Raw genomic sequence first — 24,218 nt, forward strand, 5'->3', positions numbered from 1 at the left:
TTGATCCATTTTTGTCAGAGGACAGGTCTGTCGAATGTCTTCCTGTCTAATGATCAGGAGAAGGTATTTGACAGGCTCAGTCATGAGTATCTGCTTGGGATTCTGTGGGCACTTAGGTTCGGGATGCAGTTCATTGGCAGTGTACCAAAGTTGGATTCAGGCAGAGTATCTGGTTAAGGTTAAATGGGTCCCTGACAGAGCTATATTCCCTGCGTGTGGGAACATTCCTGTGCCTCTTGTGGAGGAGGGTTTTGAGCTGGTTCTGCATGGGTTGGGCACGGGCGTGGTTCTTTCAACTTGCTCGGAAGACATGGTCCTCATATTCACTGACCCGGCTGACCTTGGGAGGATGTGCAACTGCCAGGTGGTGTACTCAGTGGTGTTTTCTGCCAGGATCAATCGGGCCATATGTTCCAGGTTCCTGGTCAGACATGACAGTGGACTTTCTGCCAGAGGGGTTACATGGGTTCAGCTGGAGCACCACCCATCTCCTCTATCTGGGGGGGGTCTACCTTAGCCCAGCTGAGGAATCCTGGCTGCCGAACTGGCAGGAGCTGGTCCCAAAGTTTCGGCTTACCTTGGCTGTTGGACAGGACTGCTTCGAGTGCTGTCTTACAGGAGTCGAGTGCTGTTAATAAACCAGCTGGAGGCCTCCATGTTGTTGGTACCAGCTATTGGCTTTTGTCCTTCCTGCCGGTTTTGTTGCTGACATCCAGAGAACATTGGTTCACTTGTTCTCGGACAAAAAGATGCACTGGGTTGCAGCACAGGTTCTGACTCTCCCTATTGTGGAGGGCGTTCAGTCGCTGGTGTGCATCTCCACCCAGGTGATGACTCTCAGCCTTCAGACCTTGCTGCAATACCTTTACGTTGAGCATCCACCTACATGGTGTGCCCTGGTGGCGTATTTTTTCTGGCCAGGTGTATAACCTCAATTACACATGTAGCTCCTATTTATTGACTGTGAGAGTTTGCAGGTCGTCCTCAGGATGCTCCCTGTCTTTTACCAGGATCTGATCACTGTCTGGGACATGGCTGATTCACATCGGGTCTACCCTCTGTAAGGAGTAGCAGCTATCATCATAGAGCCATTGCTCAGGAATCAGCAACTCCACAAGTGCAGGTTCAAGTGGCTGGCAGCGGGGAGAGCCATGGCTGTGCAGGCAACCAGAGTCAGGGCATGCTGGTCGGTGGGGGCCATGCAGACAGAGGGAGAATGTGCAATCTCCACACAGACAGTCACCTGAGGGTGGAATTGAACCCGGGTCCTGGGTGCTGTGAGGCAGCCATGGTAACCACTGAGCCACCGGCCGCCCTTCTGTTGTATTTTTGGTTGCACTTCAGCCCCGTGCTCTTGATCTTTGAGTACCTGGCACGGAGGGATGTGGGCAGGTCGCAGGATCTCCTTGTGGGTCTACTCCTGGGCTTGACCAGACTGGATGGTTTCTGCTTCCTCAGTTACGTCCAAGCCCTGGTGTCCTTGGGAGAGGGAGCACGCATTGACCACCAACATCTTCATGCCTTTAGGGAGAAGCTTTTCTTCCCCCTTCAACTGTATTTTGATTTGATCCCTACCCTCCCTTTCATGTTTTCTTTCACATAAGCATTGTTCCTACCGAGCTTTACTTGTTACTGGCTCCCTGGTCACATGGGTATTTTTCCTGGTGGTGCAATGTTGAAAAAATTATTTTGCACATGGTGTTTTTACTGACTCCTGTATTTGCACACACAACACAGGTGCTGACAGGGAAAAAATAAGAAAACATAAACCCAGGAGATTAGAATCTCAGTTGAGGACTGATTCCAAGCTAGCTGGCCACAGCTCATGAATTGTGCACAAGTAAATAAAGGGTGACTTGGTGACAGGATACCAGCCTCTGCGCAGTAATTTCAGATGACAATGATTAACCTACCAAAAGCAAAGACTAAAAGAAGCACAACCGGTTTCATAAAATAAAACAAGTAGATAAAAACTTGAAAGCATAACTTTCTAAAATATATATTGCAAAAGGGCTGAAGAATGACAGCCACAGAGCTGGCTCAGGTGGGATAGGCTAAACAAATGTAAAATGTCATGACTTTATAGGGCTGCTTGAACCAAAATGATGCCTGGCCTGCTGCACCATTATGAAAACATCTTGAATGCTGTGCACATCAGCACATTTCTCATTTCTTCATCCTTGGTCCTCATCTCAAGAAGGGAGGTCCTCCTAGTAAATGGATTCCACATGAAACATTGGTGATTGGAACACAGAACGATAACTATAAATTCAAGGTTAATTAGAAAACAAAAAATGAAATCAGAGAATGTAATTTTAGTATAAATTCAGAAGGTTGTCAATTTGTTTTAATCAGCGACACCTCCTCAAATGTAGGAGGGATGCCTGATGTCAGTCATAGGGAAATAATTGGAAAAAATTCTGAGAGATAGAATTAATCATCACTTGGAAAGGCAGGGATTGTCAACATGGAATTTTTGAGAGGGAGAGCCTATGTGAATAATTTAATCTTTTTGAAAAAGATGACTAAATATATTGAGAGATAATGGGAACTGCAGATGCTGGAGAATTCCAAGATAATAAAATGTGAGGCTGGATGAACACAGCAGGCCAAGCAGCATCTCAGGAGCACAAAATGTCTGATGAAGGGTCTAGGCCCGAAACGTCAGCTTTTGTGCTCCTGAGATGCTGCTTGGCCTGCTGTGTTCATCCAGCCTCACATTTTATTATCACTAAATATATTGATGTGGGTTGTATGGTTGATATGTTTTACATGGACTTCAGTAAGGCTTTTGGCAAGGTCCCATATGGAAGGCTGGGTTCAAGGGCACGAGGCAAAGTGTGATGGCGGAGGGTTGCTTTCATGATTGGAAATCTGTGACCAGCAGCGTAACACAGGAATTGGAGCTGGGATCCTTGCCATTTGTTATGTACATTAACAACGTGGATGTGAGATGTAGCTGGTAAAATTACTAATATTGCAGATGACATGAAAATTTGTGGTTTTATTGATGGTGATGAGGATGTCTCAGGCTACAGAAAAACCCTACAAACAACTGCAGATACTGTTAGTCAGAAACAAAAACAGAAATTGCTGGAAAAACTCAGCAGGTCTGACAGCATCTGCAAATAGAAAGCAGAGTTAACATTGCAGATCCAGTGAGCCTTCAAGGGTGAATTTCCGGTCTCAAGCTATAATCTGACATTGATCAGCTAGTAAATTCAGCAGAGCAGTGTCACATTGAACATTACAGCACAGTACAGGCCCTTCGGCCCTCGACGTTGTGCCGACCTGTCATACCAATCTTAAGCCCATCTAACCTACACTATTCCATGTACGTCCATATGCTTGTCCAATGGCAACTTAAATGTACCTAAAGTTGTCGAATCTACTACTGTTGCAGGCAAAACGTTCCATTCCCTTACATGGAATTTAATGGAGTCACGGAGTCACATGGAATTTAATCTGATAAGTATGAGGTGATGCATTTTGAGATGTTTAATAAGGGAAGGGTATACACAATGAATGGCAGGTACCTATGGAATACTAAGGAACAAAGGAACCTTTATGTACAAATCCATAAATCCCTGAAGCATCAGCACAGGTAGAAGAAGGTGGTGAGGAATGCATACAGGATGTTTGTCTTCATCAGCCAGAGTGTAGAATATAGAAGCAATGAAATCATGTTACATCTTTTTAAAATGTTTGTTAGGCCACAGATGGAATACCATGGGCAATTCTGTTTGCCACACTTTTGTGAGGATGTGATTGCACTGTAAAGGGTACACAGAACATTCGCCACAATGTTACCTGGGAAGGAAAGTCCCATTTAGGAGGATAGACTGAATAGACTCATACAGTACAGAAAAGGCCCTTCAGCCCATCAAGTCTGCACCAACATAACTACCACTGAAAATGATAATCCCGACTTTCTGCATTCATTCCATTATAATATTTGAAGCACTCATAAAAATATCTTATAAAGATTGTTACGTTTCTAAGCCTCCGCAACCTTACAAGGCAGTGCTTTCCAGATTCCCATCTTCCACTGAGTGAAAAGGTTTTTTTCCCAAATCCCCTCTGAATCTCCATTTCCTTGCCCTCTGGTGATTGATCCCTCAACCAAGGAGAACAGCTGTTTTCTATTCACCCTGTTCATGACCCTCATAAGCTTATACACCTCAATCATGTCCACCCTGTCTTCTTTGCTCTAAAGAGAACAATCTAAGCCTATCTCTTCCTTATAGTTCAATTTCTCTATCCCAGGCAATATCCTGGTGAACCTCCTCTGTAACCCCTCCATTGTTATCACATTTTTCCCATAGTGAGGTGACCAGAACTGCACAGAGTATTCTCGTTGTGGCCTAACCAATGCTCTGTGTAACTCCAACATTATCTCCTTGCTCTTATACTCAATGATATGACTGATGAAAGCAAATGTCCCATATATGCTCTCTTAACTATCCTACTCATGTGCTCTGCTGTCTTCAGCGATCTGTGAGTAACTGAGTACACAAAAGTACACGGATTTGAGGCACACTTGGTGAGATTGATCAGAAATAGGTTTAGTAACAGGACACAACGGGTAGTGGTAGAAAGCTATTTCAGTGACTGGAGCTAGTGTCCAAAAATGTACCTCAAGGAACAGTATTGGGACCCTTATTATTTGTTATTTTTACATTATATCGATGAAAAACTAGGGGGAGGATTAAGCAATTTATAATTGGAATTTATCCAACGCACCTCCTGTTCCTCTAAGCTACCCATTGTCATGTCATTCATTAAATACTCCCTTATCTTGTTTCTTTGTCCAAAGTGCATGACCTCACACTTCTCAGGGTTAAATACCATCTGCCACTAGACTGCCCATCTTGACCAACCTAACTATATCTTCAAGTAACCTACAATCATCTCTTTGCTACTAACCACATTACCTATCTTAGTGTCATCTGCAAATTTGCTTAACATTCCCAACATATTTTCATCTATGTCATGTATATATAGCAAACAATAAAGGTCCCAATACTGATTCTTGTGGTACATTGCTGGGCATAGCCTCCTGTCACTCAAAAAGCCTTTTATCACTCCTCTTTGTGTCCTATTACTGAGCCAGTTTCTGATACATCTTATCAAGTTTCCTTCAATTCCATGTACTTTAACCCTCATAATCAGCCTCCCACGTGGGACCTCGTGAGAAGCTTTGCTAAAATCAATATAAACTGCATCAACTGAACTTCGCTTATTCACACACTTCATTACATTTTCAAAAAATTCAAAGAAAATTTTTAGGCATGACCTCCTTCTGACAAAGCCATGCTGACTATCCTTAATTACCCATGCCTTTCCAAGTTAGCCACGGGTGAAGTCCTGGAAGACTGAAGGGTAGCGAATGTTGTGCGCTTATGTAAGAAGGGCTGCAAAGAAAAACCTGGTAATTATAGACCAGTAAGCTTAATAGCTGTGGTAGGTAAGATACTTGAGAGATTCTGAGATAAGATATACATGCATTTGGAAATACAGGGCTTCATTAGGAGTAATCAGCATGGCTGTGAGAATGGGAGATCATGCCTCACAATTTTTTTCGAGTTCTTTTATAAACTGACCAGAAAGGTTGATAACAGAAGGCCAGTAGATGTGGTCTACATGGATTTCAGTGAGACCTTTGATAAGGTTCCACATGGTAGGCTGCTCTTGAAGATTAGATGGAATTCAGGAAGAGCTGGCAAATTGGATACACAATTGGCTTTATGGTAGGAAGCAGAGGATTATACTGGAAGAATGCTTGACTGACTGGAGGCCTGTGAATGGTAGAGTGCCTCAGGTGCTGAATTCATTGCTGCTTGTCATCTCTACAGATGATTTGGATGAGATTGTGCAAGGTATGATTAGTAAGTTTGCGGATGACACTAAAATAAGTGGTTTCGTGGACAGTGAGGAAGGTTATTAAAAATTGCAGCAGGATCTTGATCAGCTGCTGAAGTGGGCCTAGAAATGGCAAATGGATTTTAATGTAGATAAGTGTTGCATTTTGGAAAGTCAAATCCAGGTAGAAGTTTCATGGTGAATAATAGGGTCTTAAGGAGTGAAATGGAATAGAGGGACCTTAGAGTTCAAGTACACGGTTCTCTGAAATTGGAGTCACAGGTAGGCAGGGTAGAGAAGACGACTTTTGGTGCACTGGCCTACATCAAGCTGGGTATTGAGTATGGATGTTGGGAAGTTATGATGCAGCTGTACATGACATTAGTGAGGCTGTACTTGGAGTATTGTGTTCAGTTTTGGTCACCTTGCTGTAGGAGGTATGTTACTAAACTGAAAAGAGTACAGAAGAAATTTATAAGAATGTTGTCAGGATTCAACGGACTGAGTTATAGGGAGAGATTGGACAAGTTAAAACGTTTTTCTTTCGAACGTAGGAGACCAAGAGGGTATCTCACAGAAGTTTGCAAGATAATGAGAGGTGTGGATAGGGTGAATGCATTGTCTTTTTCCCAGGGCTGGGGAATCGATGACTAGAGGGCATTGGTTCAAGGTAACAGGGGAAAGAATACATGGGAACCTGAGGGGCAGCTTTTTTACACAGAGAGTGGTACACATATGGAATGAGCTGTCAGTGGAAGTGGTTGAGGTGGGTACATCAACAACATTTAAAAGGCATTTGGACAAATACATGGATAAGAAAGGTTTAGAAGGACATCAGCCAAGTGCAAGGAAATGGGCTTAGGGTAAATGGACATTTTGATTGGCACAGACCAGTTGGGGGCAAAGGGCCTGCCTCCATGCTGTAGGACTCTATGACTCTAAGTCGGTAGTAAGTTGATCCTTCAGAATTTTCTCCAATTGTTTCCCTATCACAGACACGGAACTCACCATTCTGTAATTTCCTGGTTTATCTCTACCACTCCTCTTAAAAAGTGAAATTACATTAGCCGTTCTCCAGTCCTCCGACACTTTCTCTGTGGCCAGAGAGGAATTAAAATAGGCTAGAGTTGTCTTCCTCAGAGTAGAGAAGGCTGAGGGAGAATCTGCTTGAAGTATACAGAATTATGAAAGGCAAAGTTAGGATAGATTGTGAGAATCCTTTCCCATGGCAGACATGTCTGAGATCACACCGCATACTTTTAAACTGAGGTGTAAGTGGTTTAGAGGAGATCTGGAAAAAATCTTTTCACTTAGCGGGTGGTAGAATTATGGAACATGCTGCCTAAGAGGATGGTGGAGGCAGGTAATCTTACGGCATTTAAGAAGCACCTGGTTGAGCACTCAAAATGCCTGGGCTCAGTAAATTTTGAATCAAGTACAAGTAAATGGAATTAGTGTATTCTGACGTTTGGTGGTCAGCAGATTATCATAGGTTGAAGGGCCTGCTTTAATGCTGTATGACTCTCGGCCAATTGATGATTGATTGGCAGTATTGAGAAACTAGTGCAACATTGTTGTCCTACACAAAATATGACATCCAGGTGCAGCTAAATTCAGGATCCAGGGTAGTGGAACAACTCTGTAGACTCAAACTAACAGTTAGTGAGGGTTATGCTGACATTTCTCTTGCAACTAAGAGAACGCCACCAACGCACAACACAAATGTGGACACTGGGTTTTTAAAACACTTCTACTGTTAGAGGAATCTGCCTACTGCTAAACAGACTTATCTTATAAAGCTTGTGCGATGGTCTGCCAACTGAAGTTGCTGAGAAAATTCAGCAGTGTATTTTAGGAAAGAAAGCACATGTGTGATTCTCAGAAGTAAGTCTGACTCTATTATCTTTCAGAAAATCCATGTCTGACCAATATTGCACACATTTACATTCAGAAACTGAGATAATATTGCCTCATCAGCATCCCTCATTTCCTTACATTAAAATGGAAAAAGATTAACCACCATCCAAACTTGTTTGCAAAAATGTCAATGTACTCTTAAACTAGCAAAAACAGTATACTGTGAGACAGTACAGATGTAGAATGCATAAGTTCTAGGAGAAATCAACCACAACTCATTCTAATGTTTTACTGCACCTCCATATACTCAGCAATGGAGTAAGCATATTCTCATCTGTAGTTTTTACATACAACCGATAATTCACATCATAACACACTCCCCTCGGCTTTGTAGGGCAAGGTGGAAGCAGTAGTAGACTTGACAGTACAGGCACTGTTAAATGTTCTGAACCTGATGGATGCTAGAAATAGAGTGACAGTCATAGACACCAGTGACGTTGCTGAAGCCACAGATGATGGATGAACATTCTTGCATTACAATCTTTCTCAACTTCCGCCTTATTTCACTATCTATTATGATGTACAAGCTGAAGATAATGGAATTATGCACCATTTGGTTTTCTGCTTCATTTTTTCCATAATTGAACCATTCCTTATGCACTGATGCCTTCAGATAACCAAGAATTCATGTCTGAGGTTAGGAGCTGAGAGAAAAAGCAAATGTCACTGCCCGATCTTACACTATCAACCACCAGTTCTTCTACTTCACTGCAAAAAGCACAGAACAATGGTGAGTTATTGGGCATGGGTGGACCACAGGAAAAGATCATTTCTATGATATTTCATTGGAGATGATCATAATGCTCTGCAGAAAGATATTTAGCACAAAAGAATGCTGAATGGCATGTACTCTTAAATGCTTTGTGCATTTGCAGGCCTGTCACAGCGCCTCTTATTACTGTTAAAAAGCTTGTAGGGAGTTTAGTTCCAATGGAGTTCAAATTGAGCTCGCAGCCCTTTTCTTTCCCAGGGGAAAATGATGGTCAACTCCATGAAAATACTTGTGGATCCAACGGTAATGCTGCATCTGATGGCCGACATGTCAGTTTTTGTTACAGCACAAGCAAAAGACATCCACACCCAACTTCAGTGCTACAGTGAAGGTCATGAACTCTCTGCTTGCTGCCATGCAGTCTCAGGCTGTTATCATCATAGCTGCAGCGGTCAAAAGGGCTTGCGGGTTGACAGTCCAGCAATCTGTCTTCTAGAATGGCTATCACGGTGGCTCAGTGGTTAGCACTGCTGCCTCACAGTACCATGGACCCGGGTTCAATTCTACCCTTGGGTAATTAGCTGTGTGGTGTTTGCACATTCTACCCATGTCTGTGTAGGTTTCCTCCAGGTGCTCTAGTTTCCTTCCACAGTCCAAAAATGTGCAGGCTGGATGTATCAACATGGTAAATTGCCGTTTGTGTTCCAGAATGTGTAGAATAGGTGGGTTATTGGGAGATGGGTCTGGAAGTACACTCTGAGGGTTGCTGTGGGCTTGTTGGGCCAAAGGCCCTTTACAGAATGCACTGTAGGGGGTCTTTGAACATTACTGAGATGAATGATGCTCCAATATGGAAGGGCAATTGTGCCTTCTTCTAACATGGACTTGCTGACCCTTCTCAGGAATGCAGCACATATTTTCTTACCTTTGTCATTATCTAGCTTGCCCTGACTGCTATTTCCCATGCTAACATGGCATAGTCTACCATCAGACCTTCTAAAGCTGGAGCTGTTCAAAGTTGTCCTGCAATGGTAACTGCATTTTCCTCCTGAAAATCTTCCATCAGCTATTCTAAAGCCTCTAGGCAGTACTGCGTACAACTAAGGACTGACAGTACATAGCCCTTTTCAGAATTACTGGGTGCCTCAGAGTGTTGTACAGTTCTTGAACTATTTTCGAAGTGCAGTCACTGTTGTAATTTGGTAAAATACCAGCCAATTTGCCCCCAGCAAATAGCACTATGACAGTGACCAGAAAATCATCTTTTTGTTATATTGAGAAATAAACATAGGCAAAAGCACCGGAGTAAATTGGCCAATCTTCTTCAGAATGCTTCCACTGAATAATTTTGTTCATCAGTAACAAAAGATGGAACCTTGGATGAACCCTTGAAACAAATGTCAGCACCTCCACAATGCGATATTCGCTCAGCACTACATTGCAGTACAATCAAGATCTTTACATTTAAATTTCTGGAGTGGGGCTTTAAACCATAATCTTTTGAGTCCAAAGCTGGAGCAGTTTCAATTGAAACAATTAGTACATTCAACAGAATGATTATTTCATGAAAGTTTTTTTGGTAAGGCTGTTACTAAATGGGAAGCTGTGATGGTTTGGGAGAGAAGGACGGTCAGGAACAAATAGTCTTGAGATATGTAGATATTCATTGAGAATCATTTAGAAGAACCAAAGTTTGATGATACACTCAAGAACAACCTGTCCAGACCATGGATGTGTTGGCAGCCTCCTCCCTTCTTTTTCTATCTTCTGAAGCTTTTGTTGAAACTATGACTGCAGGAGCTGTACCCCAAAGATGGTCAGATTAATGGAGAATGCAGAAAGTCACCAATCAGAACACCCATTCTGTTTCAGAAAGATTCCTCCTCAATTGGTTCAAATAGCTGAACAGCTGCATTATGAATGCCTGCTCAATGATGTCCTAATGAACGCACAGCTCTCATTTTAAGTGCAGTGACCACATGCTCTGAATGGTCACTGCACCCAAAACGTTAACTCTGATTTCTCTCCACAGATACAGTGGAGATTTTCCAGCAATTTCGGTTTCTGTTTCAGTTTTCCAGAATCTGCAATTCTTTCATTTTCTTTCTGACCACGTGATTGGGTTGCAGAGAGGAGTCAAAAGACAAGTGGGGGTCTGAATCTTTTGAAGAAGGATCCTGACCCGAAACATCAACTTTCCAGTTCCTCTGATGCTGCCTAGGCTGCTGTGTTCTTCCACCTCGACACGTCTTGTCTCTGACTCCAGCATCTGTAGCTCTTGCTATCTCTGTTTGAGACTGGAGAGCCCTGTTTGCCAAGGATTACTAGATATGAGGTCTGGTGCAGATGAAAGGATTGTGTCTGTTGCCAGGAAACAAGTATTTTCCAATATGACTTTCTGGGTGTGTTCACACACCAATTGCATATTGAGTGTGTGGTGTGTATTGTACTTTTAGCGTGCTTTCCTAATGAGTTACAGTGTCTGCAAAGTCATGGGTTTCCCGGTGTGGCTTCCTCTACATTGGGGAAACCAAGCGGAGGCTTGGGGACCGCTTTGCAGAACACCTCCACTCGGTTCGCAATAAACAACTGCACCTCCCAGTCGCAAACCATTTCCACTACCCCTCCCATTCCTTAGATGACGTGTCCATCATGGGCCTCCTGCAGTGCCACAATGATGCCACCCAAAGGTTGCAGGAACAGCAACTCATATTCTGCTTGGGAACCCTGCAGCCCAATGTTATCAATGAGGATTTCACCAGCTTCTAAATCTCCCCTTCCCCCACCGCATCCCAAAACCAGCCCAGTTCATCCCCTCCCCCCACTGCACCACATAACCAGCCCAGCTCTTCCCCTCCACCCACTGCATCCCAAAACCAGCCCAGCCTGTCTCTGCCTCCCTAACCTGTTCTTCCTCTCACCCATCCCTTCCTCCCACCCCAAGCCGCACCTCCATCTCCTACCTACTAACCTCATCCCACCTCCTTGACCTGTCCGTCTTCCCTGGACTGACCTATCCCCTCCCCACCTATACTCTCCTCTCCACCTATCTTCTTTTCTCTCCATCTTCGGTCCGCCTCCCCCTCTCTCCCTACTTATTCCAGAACCCCCACCCCATCCCCCTCTCTGATGAAGGGTCCAGGCCTGAAACATCAGCTTTTGTGCTCCTGAGATGCTGCTGGGCCTGCTGTGTTCATCCAACCTCACATTTTATTGTCTTGGATTCTCCAGCATCTGCAGTTCCCATTATCACTGTACAACCTGATGGATCCCTGCACCATGGCATGGCTTGTTATTTTGATAAAGCCACATCCCCACTTCTCTTGTCTCTCTCTAAACACAGAGAAAATAATCAATCTCCCCTCTTCTGGCTTATAGAATGTCAATGACTATGAGTGCAGCAGTACGTTTTGACACAATATTGATACTGATTAATAATTGATAATATTAAGGTTTGGGTATAAGAAATACCATGATTCTAATGACCATGCTGTTAGTGAAACAGAACCAGTGAATACATGAATACATTTCTTCCTAGAAATCCTAGAATCCCCACAGTGTGGAAACAGGCCATTTGACCCAAAAATTCCACACCAACTCTCCAAAGAGCGTACAACCCAGACTCACTCCCCTATTTTATTCATGTAACCCTGCATTCCCCATGACTAAACCATCTAACCTACACATTCGTAGACACTGTGGGCAATTTAGCATGGCCAATCCACCTACCCTATATCTGTGGGAGGAAATCAGGGTATCTGGAGGAAAATCACACAGACACTGGGAGAATGTGCAAACTCCATACAGACAGTGGCCCAAGGGTGGAATTGAACGCGGGTCCCTGGTGCTGTGAAAACGGCCGCCCCCTTCTGTCTTATATTTAGCTGTAAACATTCCCTGAAAACCTTGACTGGGCAAGGCTTCTGACTGACAGCCCTCACCTTCTCCTTGAACAGTAATTTTCTCTGCTGACTCTGCTCCATCTCACTTGATTTCTGCAGACGAACTGCAACTGTATTTCCAATGACTGAGTACAATAGAATTACTCTAGAAAAGTTGATGAGGGTCGAGCTGTGGATGTGGTGTATATGGACTTCAGTAAGGCATTTGATAAGGTTCCCCATGGTAGGCTCATTCAGAAGGTCAGGAGGAATGGGATACAGGGGAACTTAGCTGCTTGGATACAGAATTGGCTGGCCAACAGAAGACAGCGAGTGGTAGTAGAAGGAAAATATTCTGCCTGGAAGTCAGTGGTGAGTGGAGTTCCACAGGGCTCTGTCCTTGGGCCTCTACTGTTTGTAATTTTTATTAATGACTTGGATGAGGGGATTGAAGGATGGGTCAGCAAGTTTGCAGACGACACAAAGGTCGGAGGTGTCGTTGACAGTGTAGAGGGCTGTTGTAGGCTGCAGCGGGACATTGACAGGATGCAGAGATGGGCTGAGAGGTGGCAGATGGAGTTCAACCTGGATAAATGCGAGGTGATGCATTTTGGAAGGTCGAATTTGAAAGCTGAGTACAGGATTAAGGATAGGATTCTAGGCAGCGTGGAGGAACAGAGGGATCTTGGTGTGCAGATACATAGATCCCTTAAAATGGCCACCCAAGTGGACAGGGTTGTTAAGAAAGCATATGGTGTTTTGGCTTTCATTAACAGGGGGATTGAGTTTAAGAGTCGTGAGATCTTGTTGCAGCTCTATAAAACTTTGGTTAGACCGCACTTGGAATACTGCATCCAGTTCTGGGCGCCCTATTATAGGAAAGATGTGGATGCTTTGGAGAGGGTTCAGAGGAGGTTTACCAGGATGCTGCCTGGACTGGAGGGCTTATCTTATGAAGAGAGGTTGACTGAGCTCGGTCTCTTTTCATTGGAGAAAAGGAGGAGGAGCGGGGACCTAATTGAGGTATACAAGATAATGAGAGGCATAGATAGAGTTGATAGCCAGAGACTATTTCCCAGGGCAGAAATGGCTAGCACGAGGGGTCATAGTTTTAAGCTGTTTGGAGGAAAGTATAGAGGGGATGTCAGAGGCAGGTTCTTTACGCAGAGAGTTGTGGGAGCATGGAATGCGTTGCCAGCAGCAGTTGTGGAAGCAAGGTCATTGGGGTCATTTAAGAGACTGCTGGACATGTATATGGTCACAGAAATTTGAGGGTGCATACATGAGGATCAATGGTCGGCACAACATTGTGGGCTGAAGGGCCTGTTCTGTGCTGTACTGTTCTATGTTCTATGTTCTACTCAAAGAATGTTCAAAAGCACACAACAGCTTCACAACATCAACATGAAACCTCAGTGACTTAACCTGTTTTCAAAATCCTTTATCAACATACAAGCACTAACTCTGTAGGTATTCAGAAGAAACTAGCTGCAAGATGGATGGTGATTCATTTATACAGCAGTTACATGTGGAAACACAAACTATTCTTGGCCATCTCAAGAGAACATGCAATTGCTAATGGCTTGGGTTAATTTTGCATATAATGTGCATCTGTTTCAGTGCAACAAAATAGGTGATAGCCCCTTCCCTGAATCATTTCTCAGGACAAAGCTTGATTATTAATGTTAGTTATCATTAACTTATACATTCTCTGTGGCAATGATTCTATCACTTGCCAACTAATCGCACACTTCTCTCATACTATGTAACTGCTGCTTCACTTTATATGGGCATTTTGTGAAAATTATCCTGAAGAATGCAAGGCAAAAAGCTTCAACAAATGTCTCCTTTTGCAGCAATAGTTTAGGTAAAATTAACCAGGTTAGTTGAAATTCTCTGCCATGGGCCCAAAAGACTATGGTAATGTTCACTAACTAAACAGCAATTTTTGCACTCTGGTTAGTTGCTTTTGCCCCACTTTCATCATTTAATGCGAGCAACAAGAAATTCCCCAAACCACAGTCTGAACGAGCTCACAGTTTCACTTAGACGTTTGTCTGTCTCAGTTTCCATAAAGGAAACAGGTTCAAAGAGAGGCCAACAGACATGGTAGGAATACAGAGCAAGCTGCCAAGCCAGCGCATCTTCAAACAGTAATGAATGATATTTCTCATGGTCCAGATTAGATTGTGATGATTAAAGCTCACTGTATGTTACATCTATTTAAAATATGCAAAACCTCTGGCATGGATAATCTATTAAAAAACTATAGATCTTTCGCCAGCAATGCAGCTGTTGCTGGCATGCCTAACATGTGCTCCATCCAAACCTAATTCAAGGGAATGTGCTAATATAGAATCGCACACACTATTTCTACCCATTCAATTAAGGAAATTAAGCTGTGCTCTCATGTTGCAAGATGCTGATTTTACTCAAAATATTAGGTCCAACTGTGGGTTTACTCTTAGGATTCCATAACCCTAAAAGTTTGATTAATAAATTGCAACACTGTCAATTTCTTTGGGAAAAAAGCAGTTGGAATTAAATCAAAAACTTCATTGGGCTTGGTTGTATCTTATTTTTACACTATCTTGATCACATATGTAATATTACATCATGACCTATGTTTGGTTCAAGTTGTAAACTGAGTCCAAACTACAGACCAGAATGGAGTGTCATATTTTGTTTATTTTTAATTAGTTGCAGTCAACCAGGCAGCTTCCTTTCAATATGGAGTATTTTTATGCAAAGTTTCTCCTCCTGACAGCTTCTATCAAATTTCTGATCATTTGATATCAGAACAAAATCCAATTGCAAAGCAATTCCACATCGAAAAACAAAATAAGAATGTGCAGATTTTTGAAAACATTCAATAAAACATTTCTGGGTCATATGCTATCAGTAAAAGGCAAGTCATACTTTTTTTTGGGTTGCTAACAGTTTTGCTGCGTTAAAAGATAACATTTTAGACAGAATTTAGTGTTATTACTACAATGGAACAATGATATTTACACCAGGTGTTCGATACTTCATGGCTTAAGTATGTGTTATCACTTACAAAAGCAAATTCTTAATGCTCCACATTCATGTTCTAGAACACATTGCTGCTGTGGATTTTGTTGCAATCCACTGGGTGGTGTTCCATAAATGGAGTCATGCTATTCCCAAAGTCATATGAAATGTTATAATTTTTCATAATGTACACACAATGCCTAAATTTACTTGATATTCAGACCAAGGCTGATAGTAAACAAGGGCCAGGTTTCTGTACTGAATGAGAATTATCAGTTAATAGATATTAGACTACAGCTACAATTAAGCAAATATAAACCATTGGTTACTATTACTAACTAAAACTAAGAGTTGTGAGAGCATGGAATGCGTTGCCAGCAGCAGTTGTGGAAGCAAGGTCATTGGGGTCATTTAAGAGACTGCTGGACATGTATATGGTCACAGAAATTTGAGGGTGCATACATGAGGATCAATGGTCGGCACAACATTGTGGGCTGAAGGGCCTGTTCTGTGCTGTACTGTTCTATGTTCTATGTTCTATGTCTAAAACTCAGATCCCCTTATAAACTTCATCTTCACACATCACACACACACATATCACACACACCACGCACAACTAAAGAAATGGATTATAAGTTTAATGATCTTTATTTCCTGATTCTCACGTTGTGATGAGCCTACTTTGGTTCACCAGACCCATGTCTTTCTCTGGAAGATTCCCTGGTTTATAAAAAGTACAGAGTGATGGATTCACTCGTAATATGTAATATCAATTCAAAAATCATAGCTTGCAGCAATTGCTGCAGGAAAGGTAACTAGTTTTCCTTAAGCTTAAAATGCAAGGAAGAGGCAGCTTCTGCTGGACAAAACAGCAGCTCATCCTCTTGGATCTTTCTCTCTCTAAATTGTTTCAACTTGCTCACTTAGCTGAAAATTAATCATCTTCACTTGTGAAGAACTCCTTGGCTCCTGATCATATGCACATTGTAGGAGTTCACAATAGGTATCAAATTGCTTACTGTGAAACTATACAGTCAACCTAGTAAATCCCTTTTTCTCAAAACAGTTACGTCGTTTTCAAGTCCACAGCTGTTAAAGACAAAAACAAAAGGCATTGTTCATATAATATGCATACAATTAAATCTAGGAACTGGGTTGACTCTTAGTTTAATTTGCAAAGCCTTAAATGTGGGTCCAAATGTAGTTTCCACTTTAAAAATAAATGCTATGTCCAATGGAGAGCATAGCTCAAAGGGCATATAGGATTAAATCTTTCTTCCCTGCCATTTCTTTCAGAAGTGAAACAATAGATTGGGTTGGGAAATTAGCTATGATGTAGCAGCATTGGCACTTTTGGGATATTCTTCTGAAAATAGAGGATGTAGAACATATTTGCCCATATTTCAAGGATAAATGATATTATGATTTTGATTTTTTTCCCTACAATCTGCCATTGTTCTCTGAATCTTCTAATCCTTTATTCTTTCAAAGAATAAAATGAACAAAATATGATTAGCACCTTTACAAACCAGGAGGTAAATGGTTACAAGTCACTGCTGAAAATTTTGAAGCATCAATTTACTTATTCTATGCAACTTCATGTTTTCTCAAGGAAAACAATTCAGCCAGCCAAACTAGTTACTTTACAGCAGATACTTGTAAGCCAATCAAAATTCAAGCAGGTTATAGTTCTAAAAAGGAAGTGGGAGACTCTCACACTCTGAACAATTTCAGATGAGCTTACATAAAATGTCTCTTTGCAATAAATGCTATAATTTAGATTTGTTATTAAACACTTGGAATAAGTCCATTTAAACATAAATATAACTTCTGTACATATGTTTAAGTGGACTTATGCCAGATGTCTAATAGCAAATCCAAATTGTAGCATTTATCACAAAGTGACTTTTTATGGAATAAAACCCAAAAGAACTTCTGATGCTGTAAGTCAGGAACAAAAACAGAAGTGGCTGGAAAAGCTCAGCATGTCTGGCAGCATCTGTGAAGAGAAATCAGAGACAATGTTTCAGGTCCGGTGACCCTTCCTCGGAACACCTCATGTTGAGATGATCTGGAACATTCCACTGGTTTATAATTAGTACAGAGTGATGGATTTGCTTATAAAATGTCTCTGATGTACCAATTAAAAATCATAACTCACAGCAACTGATGCAGGAGAGGTAATTGGTTTTCCTTAAGCTTAAACCGCAAACTCAGAACTCTGTTCAGAGGAAAGATCACCGGATCTGAAACATTAACTGATTTCTCTTGAAAAACAAATGCTGTCAGACCTGCTGAGCTTTTCCAGCAACTTCTGTTTTTGTTCTTGAGTTTTATGGAAACTCATTTGAAATTTTATTATATATATTTCTAACAGTAATGCTCGGAGATAGACTAATGATTCCAGCTGAAAAGGCATAAAACCCTATTGTTTATAAACATCCTTCAACATTACAATAGTATTGGTCTACATAAATAAGTAAGATGTCTTGATCTCAGGGCACTGTCTTAAAACTTTTGCTGAATATGAAGATATCTGCCTGTTGCTCTGGTATATTCTTGGAACTGGATGTGTTGATGTATATTTGCCCCAGGTCTCATTAGTTCCTTGGGTTCTTCGATTCTTTGATTCTAAATATTTATCCTGTGCTTTCATCTAAATCACGTGCATGAGATTACTGTTCAGTCAGCTAACAGCACAACTCTGCAGACTTCATTTGCCCTCAATACACAACCAATTGCAGTTTGTAAAATTTGTGTTGTATTAAACTATTTACCATTACTTGCATCAGCTTGGACATTACAGGTAATTGTACAACTTGGCAGCCTCTTGGAATGACAGGGAAATTAAGCAGGTTATTAAAGTAAATTCAAAGGAACTCAAAATCAATTTGTTCCAAACTGGAAGCAAACAGAAGTGCACATTCAGACATGAGAAGCCTCCGGCAAGCCGAGTAATATTGTGAAAGCAAGACAAACAAAGGTAACTGAATCTGACAAGAGGACAAGTTGCTTCTGTAACTGTGGAGACGAATATTAACCTCTCACTTTTTGTACTTGTTCTTTCTGAAAACATTTATGTGAAACAAACTGCACAACCTTTACTCCATTTGACATTTATACACTACTACAATAGAGAAGAAAACGTGAACTATATTTTAACTGCTAATTTGTCTTTTAAAAAAAATCAGATCTTGCTGAGATTGATTTCTGTCCACCCTACAAAAGATCATCTTTTTCTTCACATTAAAAGCAAATATTCACATCTTTGAATTTAGTTTCTTTTTATTTAAACTTACATTGCATTCCCACCCTATATTAAAAAATAAATTATTCTAGGAGTTGTGGTTTGCAGTACTCACTCTGTGTTATATAGTGGCCCTCTATCGTCATGGTATCTTCAGTACTATCATACTCTTGACTCGCCTGCTGCTTGTTGGCAGTCTCCAAGCGATCTACAAGAGGAAATCTTTTAGTAGAATATGTCAAAATATCATTTGTACCAAGGTCTTACATAATAAGCTGACATAAGTAAACTAAATTAATTCTCTTGTGCACCGCAGTACTAACGGAATTAAATTTCTAAACAGATTGTGAATGGTGCTTTCAGAATGCAACTTCCAATAAATCCAAGTCATTACTGGTTTTCAGACTAGCCACAAATTTCAGACAATAACTCCTCATTAACATTTTGTCCAGAGATCTGGGGATTCCTATTCATGCTCAAAGGATGTTTCAAAATGCTTTACAGCCAATTATCAATTTCTGACATGTCATCACTGTTGCAATATAGGAAACTTACACATAAGATCCCATGAACGGCAATGTAGCGATAAGCCGATAATATTTTATTTGGTGTTGACTGACAGATGACTGTTCGCCAGGGCACCAAGAGAGTTCCCATGCAATTTTGGGAAGAGTACTAAGGGACCTTTTACATCACCTGACAGAGAAGACAGTGCTTGCTCTTCAATATAATCCAAAAGATAGTCTGTGGTGCACTAAATTGTTAGCCCTTATTATGTGGTCCCATCTCTGAAAAATCCTCCAGTTTTGAGGTGTGAGTAACTGTCCTGTGACACATAAAATTTGTAAAATAAAAACACAGGTTCTTAAACTGCAGAAAATGTTCCTCCCATGAGTCCACTACATAGCAGATATATCAATACTGTTTGGTATTTAATCTGTCACATCCCCAGGGAAATCCATTAACATATAATTAAATTAATGTCTGGGAGTAAAATTTGTTTCCAGGCATGTTGTCAGTTTAAAAGTGAAGTGAAGAGAAGTGATCAAAAAGGTAACCATTTGCTCATACTTGGTAATGAATGGTGAAGTGTTGTCTTGTATTACCGGCTATATGGTGTCAAATCCAAATTAAATGTCCATTGCAGTTGAAGGTTTTGCCAAAGCTTCATTTGCAATTGAGAATATGACAGCAGAGCAGGCTGCTTATAGAGATGACAACAACTAATTATCCAAGTTTTGACAAATGGGACAGGGTACCTCTGTCCTGCAATGACATTTTCTGCCTTTTCCACATTTGTGAGTTTGAACTTGTCATAGGGCTGCACAGCATGGAAACAGACCCTTTGGTTCAACTCATCCATGTCAACCAGAGGTCCTAAAATAACCCAATCTCATTTGTCAACATTTGGCCCATAATCCTCTAAACCATTCCTATTCATGTACCAATCCTGATGTCTTATGAATGTTGTAACTGTACCAGCCTCCACCACTTCTTCTGGTAGCTCATTCCATACATGAAAAAGTTGCCCCTTAGGCCCCGTTTAAATTTTTCTTACCTTAAACCTCTGCCCTCTGGTTTTAGACTCCCCAACTACGGGGAAAAGACCTTGGCTATTCACCCTATCTATGCCCCTCATGATTTTATAAACCTCTAAAAGGTCATCCTTCAGCCTCCAATGCTCCAGGGAAAATAGCCTCAGCCTATTCAGCTCTCCTTATTGCTCAAACCCTCCTAACCTGGCAGCATCCATGTAAATCTTTCCTGAACTTTTCTCAAGTTTCACAGCATCCTTCCTATTTCAAGGAGACCAGAATTGAATGCTGTATTCCAAAAGTGGCCAAACCAATGCCCTGTACAGCCTCAACATGGCCTCCTATTTCCTATACTCAGAGCACTGACCAATAAAGGCAAGCATACCAAAGCCTTCCTCGCTATCCTGCCTACCTGTGACTTGCCTTTCAAGGAACTAGGAGCCTCCACCTCAATGTCTCTGTTCAGCAACACTCGCCAGGACCTTACCATTCGGTGTATAAGTCCTGTCCTCATTATCCAAAATGCAGCACTTCACATTTATCTAAATTAAATTCCATCTGCCACCCTTCGGTCCATCAATGCGACACAATGCAACTCAACAGCTAAGTTATAGGTTATGCAATAAAAGGGACAATAGCAACACAAATACAAATTAGGCTGAGGGATAGGTAACAGAATAATGTTTAATGGACATTTTTCAGGCTGGAAAAAGGTTTGCAGTGGGGTTCTCCAGGCATCACTATTGGATCCTATTCTTTTCCACATGCGCTCAATTATCTCAATCTTGGTGTGTCCTTGGCAATTTCATAGTTTTCAGACAATGCAAATTTGAGAGAATTGTAATCTGTTAGGGCGGTGAAGAAATTCTAAAAGACATTGACAAGTTGTTGGAGTGGGCTGATAGGTGGCAGATAATTTTCAATGTGGTGAAGTGAGAGGTGATACACTTTGGTACAAAGAACATGGAGAGACAGTATAAAATATCAGATACAATTCTAAAGGATATGCAAGACAGAGATACATGGATTCATGCATAGAATATTAGAATTCCTACAGCGTGAAAGCAGACCATTCGGCCCATCAAATCCACAGCAACCCTCCGAACAGCATTCCACCCAGAACACTACCATATCCCTGTAACCATGTATTTCCCGGCTAATCCACCTCGGCTGCACATCCCAATTTACAATAACAAATCAACCTAATCTGCACATGTTTGGGCTGTGGGAGAAAACTGGAGCAACCCAAGAAAACCTCGCAGAAACAGGGAGAATGTGCAAAATCTGCATAGACAGTCACCTGAGGGTGGAAGCAAACCTGGGGCCCTAATGCTGTAAGACAGCACTGAGTCACCTTGCTGCCCTATGCATATAAGTCATTAAAAAGGTGGTGGGAAAGTCAGAGAAGCCTGTTAACAAAGCATACATTATTTTAGGCTTCATCAATAGCAGCTAAGGATACAACAGTATGGAAGACATGCTGAACTGAAACAAAACACAAGTTAGATTTGGCTGAACAATTGTGTACAATTCCAGATTCCAGACTACAGGAAGGATGTGAATGCACTGAAGAGAGTTTTACAAGAATAATTCCTGGGATGAGAAAGAAAATAGGTTGGAGAGTTTGGAACTTGTTTCCTCAGAGGGGAGAGGGCTCAAGGGAGATTTTATAGAAGTTTTAAAGGTCATGAAGATCTGGGCAACGTAGTTATGAAGAGAATATTTCGACTCGTAAAAGAATCAAAAACCAGACAGCGCACTGCAAACGTGAGTTGAGAAGAAAACTTATTCACACAGAGAGTGGGACAAGTTTTGAATGTACTGACTGCAAATATGCTGGAGTCAAGTTCAAAAGGCTTTTAAACTCTTTAAATAGAAACATTGTACAGGGTTATGTGGAAAAGACAATAGTTCAGCACCAAGACAAAATGTTCAGAGAGTTGATACAAGCATAATGGGCCAAATGGATTCCTTCAGCACTATAACAATTCTATGATTGGAGTCCATAAAGCAAAACTGTTGTATAGCTAGACTATCTTATTCAGAAATAAAGGCCAGTATTTACATATTAAAATTAAATTTAAACAAGGATTTACGTTTTTTTGGAACTGTGAGGACTCTATTATAAACAAACTTGTGGCACACTAAACATTATAAATCACTTCTGCTGTAAATGCATTACCCTGTTAAGCCTTTGCATTGTGATATCATCTATCAGTTTATCTCTCCCACCCTCCACCCTACTCTTTTAGTTCATCCAGCAATCCTAAATCCTCTATTGCATTATAAACTTACATGTCTGCCATTTTCCATTTCAGCTGAAAGGTCATCAATCCCAAACACTGCACATCTCTGTAGAATTTTGCCTAACCAGCAGAGAATGTGTCATTTTTTTTTTGTTTAAATCATGCATGCTGATTGGGGAAGAAGCTGAAGAACTAAACAATAAAGTTATCTAAATGTGGGAAGTTTAAAAACATTTGGCCAGATTTTGTTATAGCAGAACAACTTACAGCACCATATTGTACCTTATCTCAATAATTAAAATTAATTCATTTAGGAGTGTACTTTTGATATAAACAGACATTTGAGAAAATAAGATCACTAGGCTTGTTGTTCTGTTTCTCTCTGCAAAATAATACCTCTAAGGTCCCTGTTGAAGTCATATAGTCTTCGTATTTCGCCTTCCAATTTATTCCTCAAGGCTTTATCCAATGTCTCCCGTTTGGCGGTGGACTTCACCAAGTTTTCATGGGCCTCTGAGATCCGCTGAATTTCCATTTCAAACTGCAGAAGAGCACAATAGAAACAGTGTAGCAATTGTTAGCTCTAGTCTCAATTTATATACCGAAAAGGGTTATTCAGAGTAAATTACACAATTCGCTTGTCACAAACATACGCAAGTGACTTCATTAAGGAAACTTCAAGCAAAAATTCAATCAAAAATTTCTTCGAAGTTTAAGCAGACATATCCAATGTTTTAAATGAATTATACAACTGCAGTATATTCTAAGTGAAATAAAGAGACAAATTTGTTTCCATACCAAAGGGTAACAGGAGATCCAATAGAAGGCCACAGTGACTTATATACAAATAAGTTTAATAGGATGCTTTAAATGAATCAAATGATTGGAAGCAGACTGTTATTACCCAGTATATAAATAATGTTAAATCTTTGTACTGTCCTGGATAAGCACAGTATTGTAACAATGTCTGTTGGTCGCTATAATTTTTCTTTCCAAACACTATCTTTTTAAAAGTCAGTCAATTCCAATGAAAACTTAAAACTTACAGAGTGCATTGTACCACAGAACAGAATCATTGAATCCTAGAATTATACGATGCAGAAGGAGACCACTCGACCCATCATGCCTGCATCGGCTCCCAGAAGAGCTACCCAACTAGTCTCATTCTCCAGTCCTATCTCCACAGCTCCACAAATTCATCACATTCAGATATATACCCTGCTATCTTTTAAAACTAAAGTTTTGCAGTAGATTTGTAGCTCAGGTTGTGGGTGTTGAGGTTGGTTGGCTCACCAAGCTGGTTTCTTGTTTCGCAGATGTTTCGTTACCATGCTGGGTAATATCCTCAGTGCATCCTCCGATGAAGCTTCAGTGTGTTTTCCCGCCTGGTTTTTAAACTCTGGAGTCTGTTAAGCTAGATTGCCTCAATTCCGGTTTTCCTTCGTAGTGGAGCGTATATGGGTTTGAGTTCTGTGTTTGTTACTGACTTTCTTCGTGGAGTGCCAGGCTTCTAGCAATTCCCATGCCTGTCTCTGCTTAACTTGTCCCAGGACTTTGGTGTTGTCCCAGCCAAATTGGTGGTTCTCCTTACCCATGTGGATAGAGATGAGTGAGTATTGGTTGTGTTTTTTTGTAGCCAATTGGTGTATGTGTATCCTTGTTATTAGTTTCCTTCCTGTTTGTCCAATGTAGTGTTTCTCACAGTCACTGCAGGGGATCTTATAGATGACACTGGTCCTGTCCATGGCAGGGAGTGGTCTTTAGATCGGGTGAGCGTGGTCATAGGGTTGATGTGGGCTTGTGTGC

General features: G+C 41.2%; 1 protein-coding gene across 5 annotated transcripts in view; it reads right to left on the reverse strand.

Moving 5' to 3' along the window:
* amotl1 (angiomotin like 1) overlaps window positions 1–24,218 on the reverse strand; it is a 204,140-nt gene that overhangs the window by 83,118 nt on the left and 96,804 nt on the right. For all 5 annotated transcript variants that reach the window (XM_059646539.1, XM_048533191.2, XM_048533192.2 and 2 more), the window contains 2 exons: window positions 22,809–22,953; window positions 18,747–18,839 (listed from right to left, as the gene is read on the reverse strand). In XM_059646539.1, coding sequence (XP_059502522.1) covers window positions 18,747–18,839; window positions 22,809–22,953 — 238 coding nt within the window. The remainder of the gene's footprint in view (window positions 1–18,746; window positions 18,840–22,808; window positions 22,954–24,218) is intronic.

Source organism: Stegostoma tigrinum, chromosome 6 (assembly GCF_030684315.1).
Source record: "Stegostoma tigrinum isolate sSteTig4 chromosome 6, sSteTig4.hap1, whole genome shotgun sequence".
NCBI classification, from domain to species: Eukaryota; Metazoa; Chordata; class Chondrichthyes; order Orectolobiformes; family Stegostomatidae; genus Stegostoma; species Stegostoma tigrinum.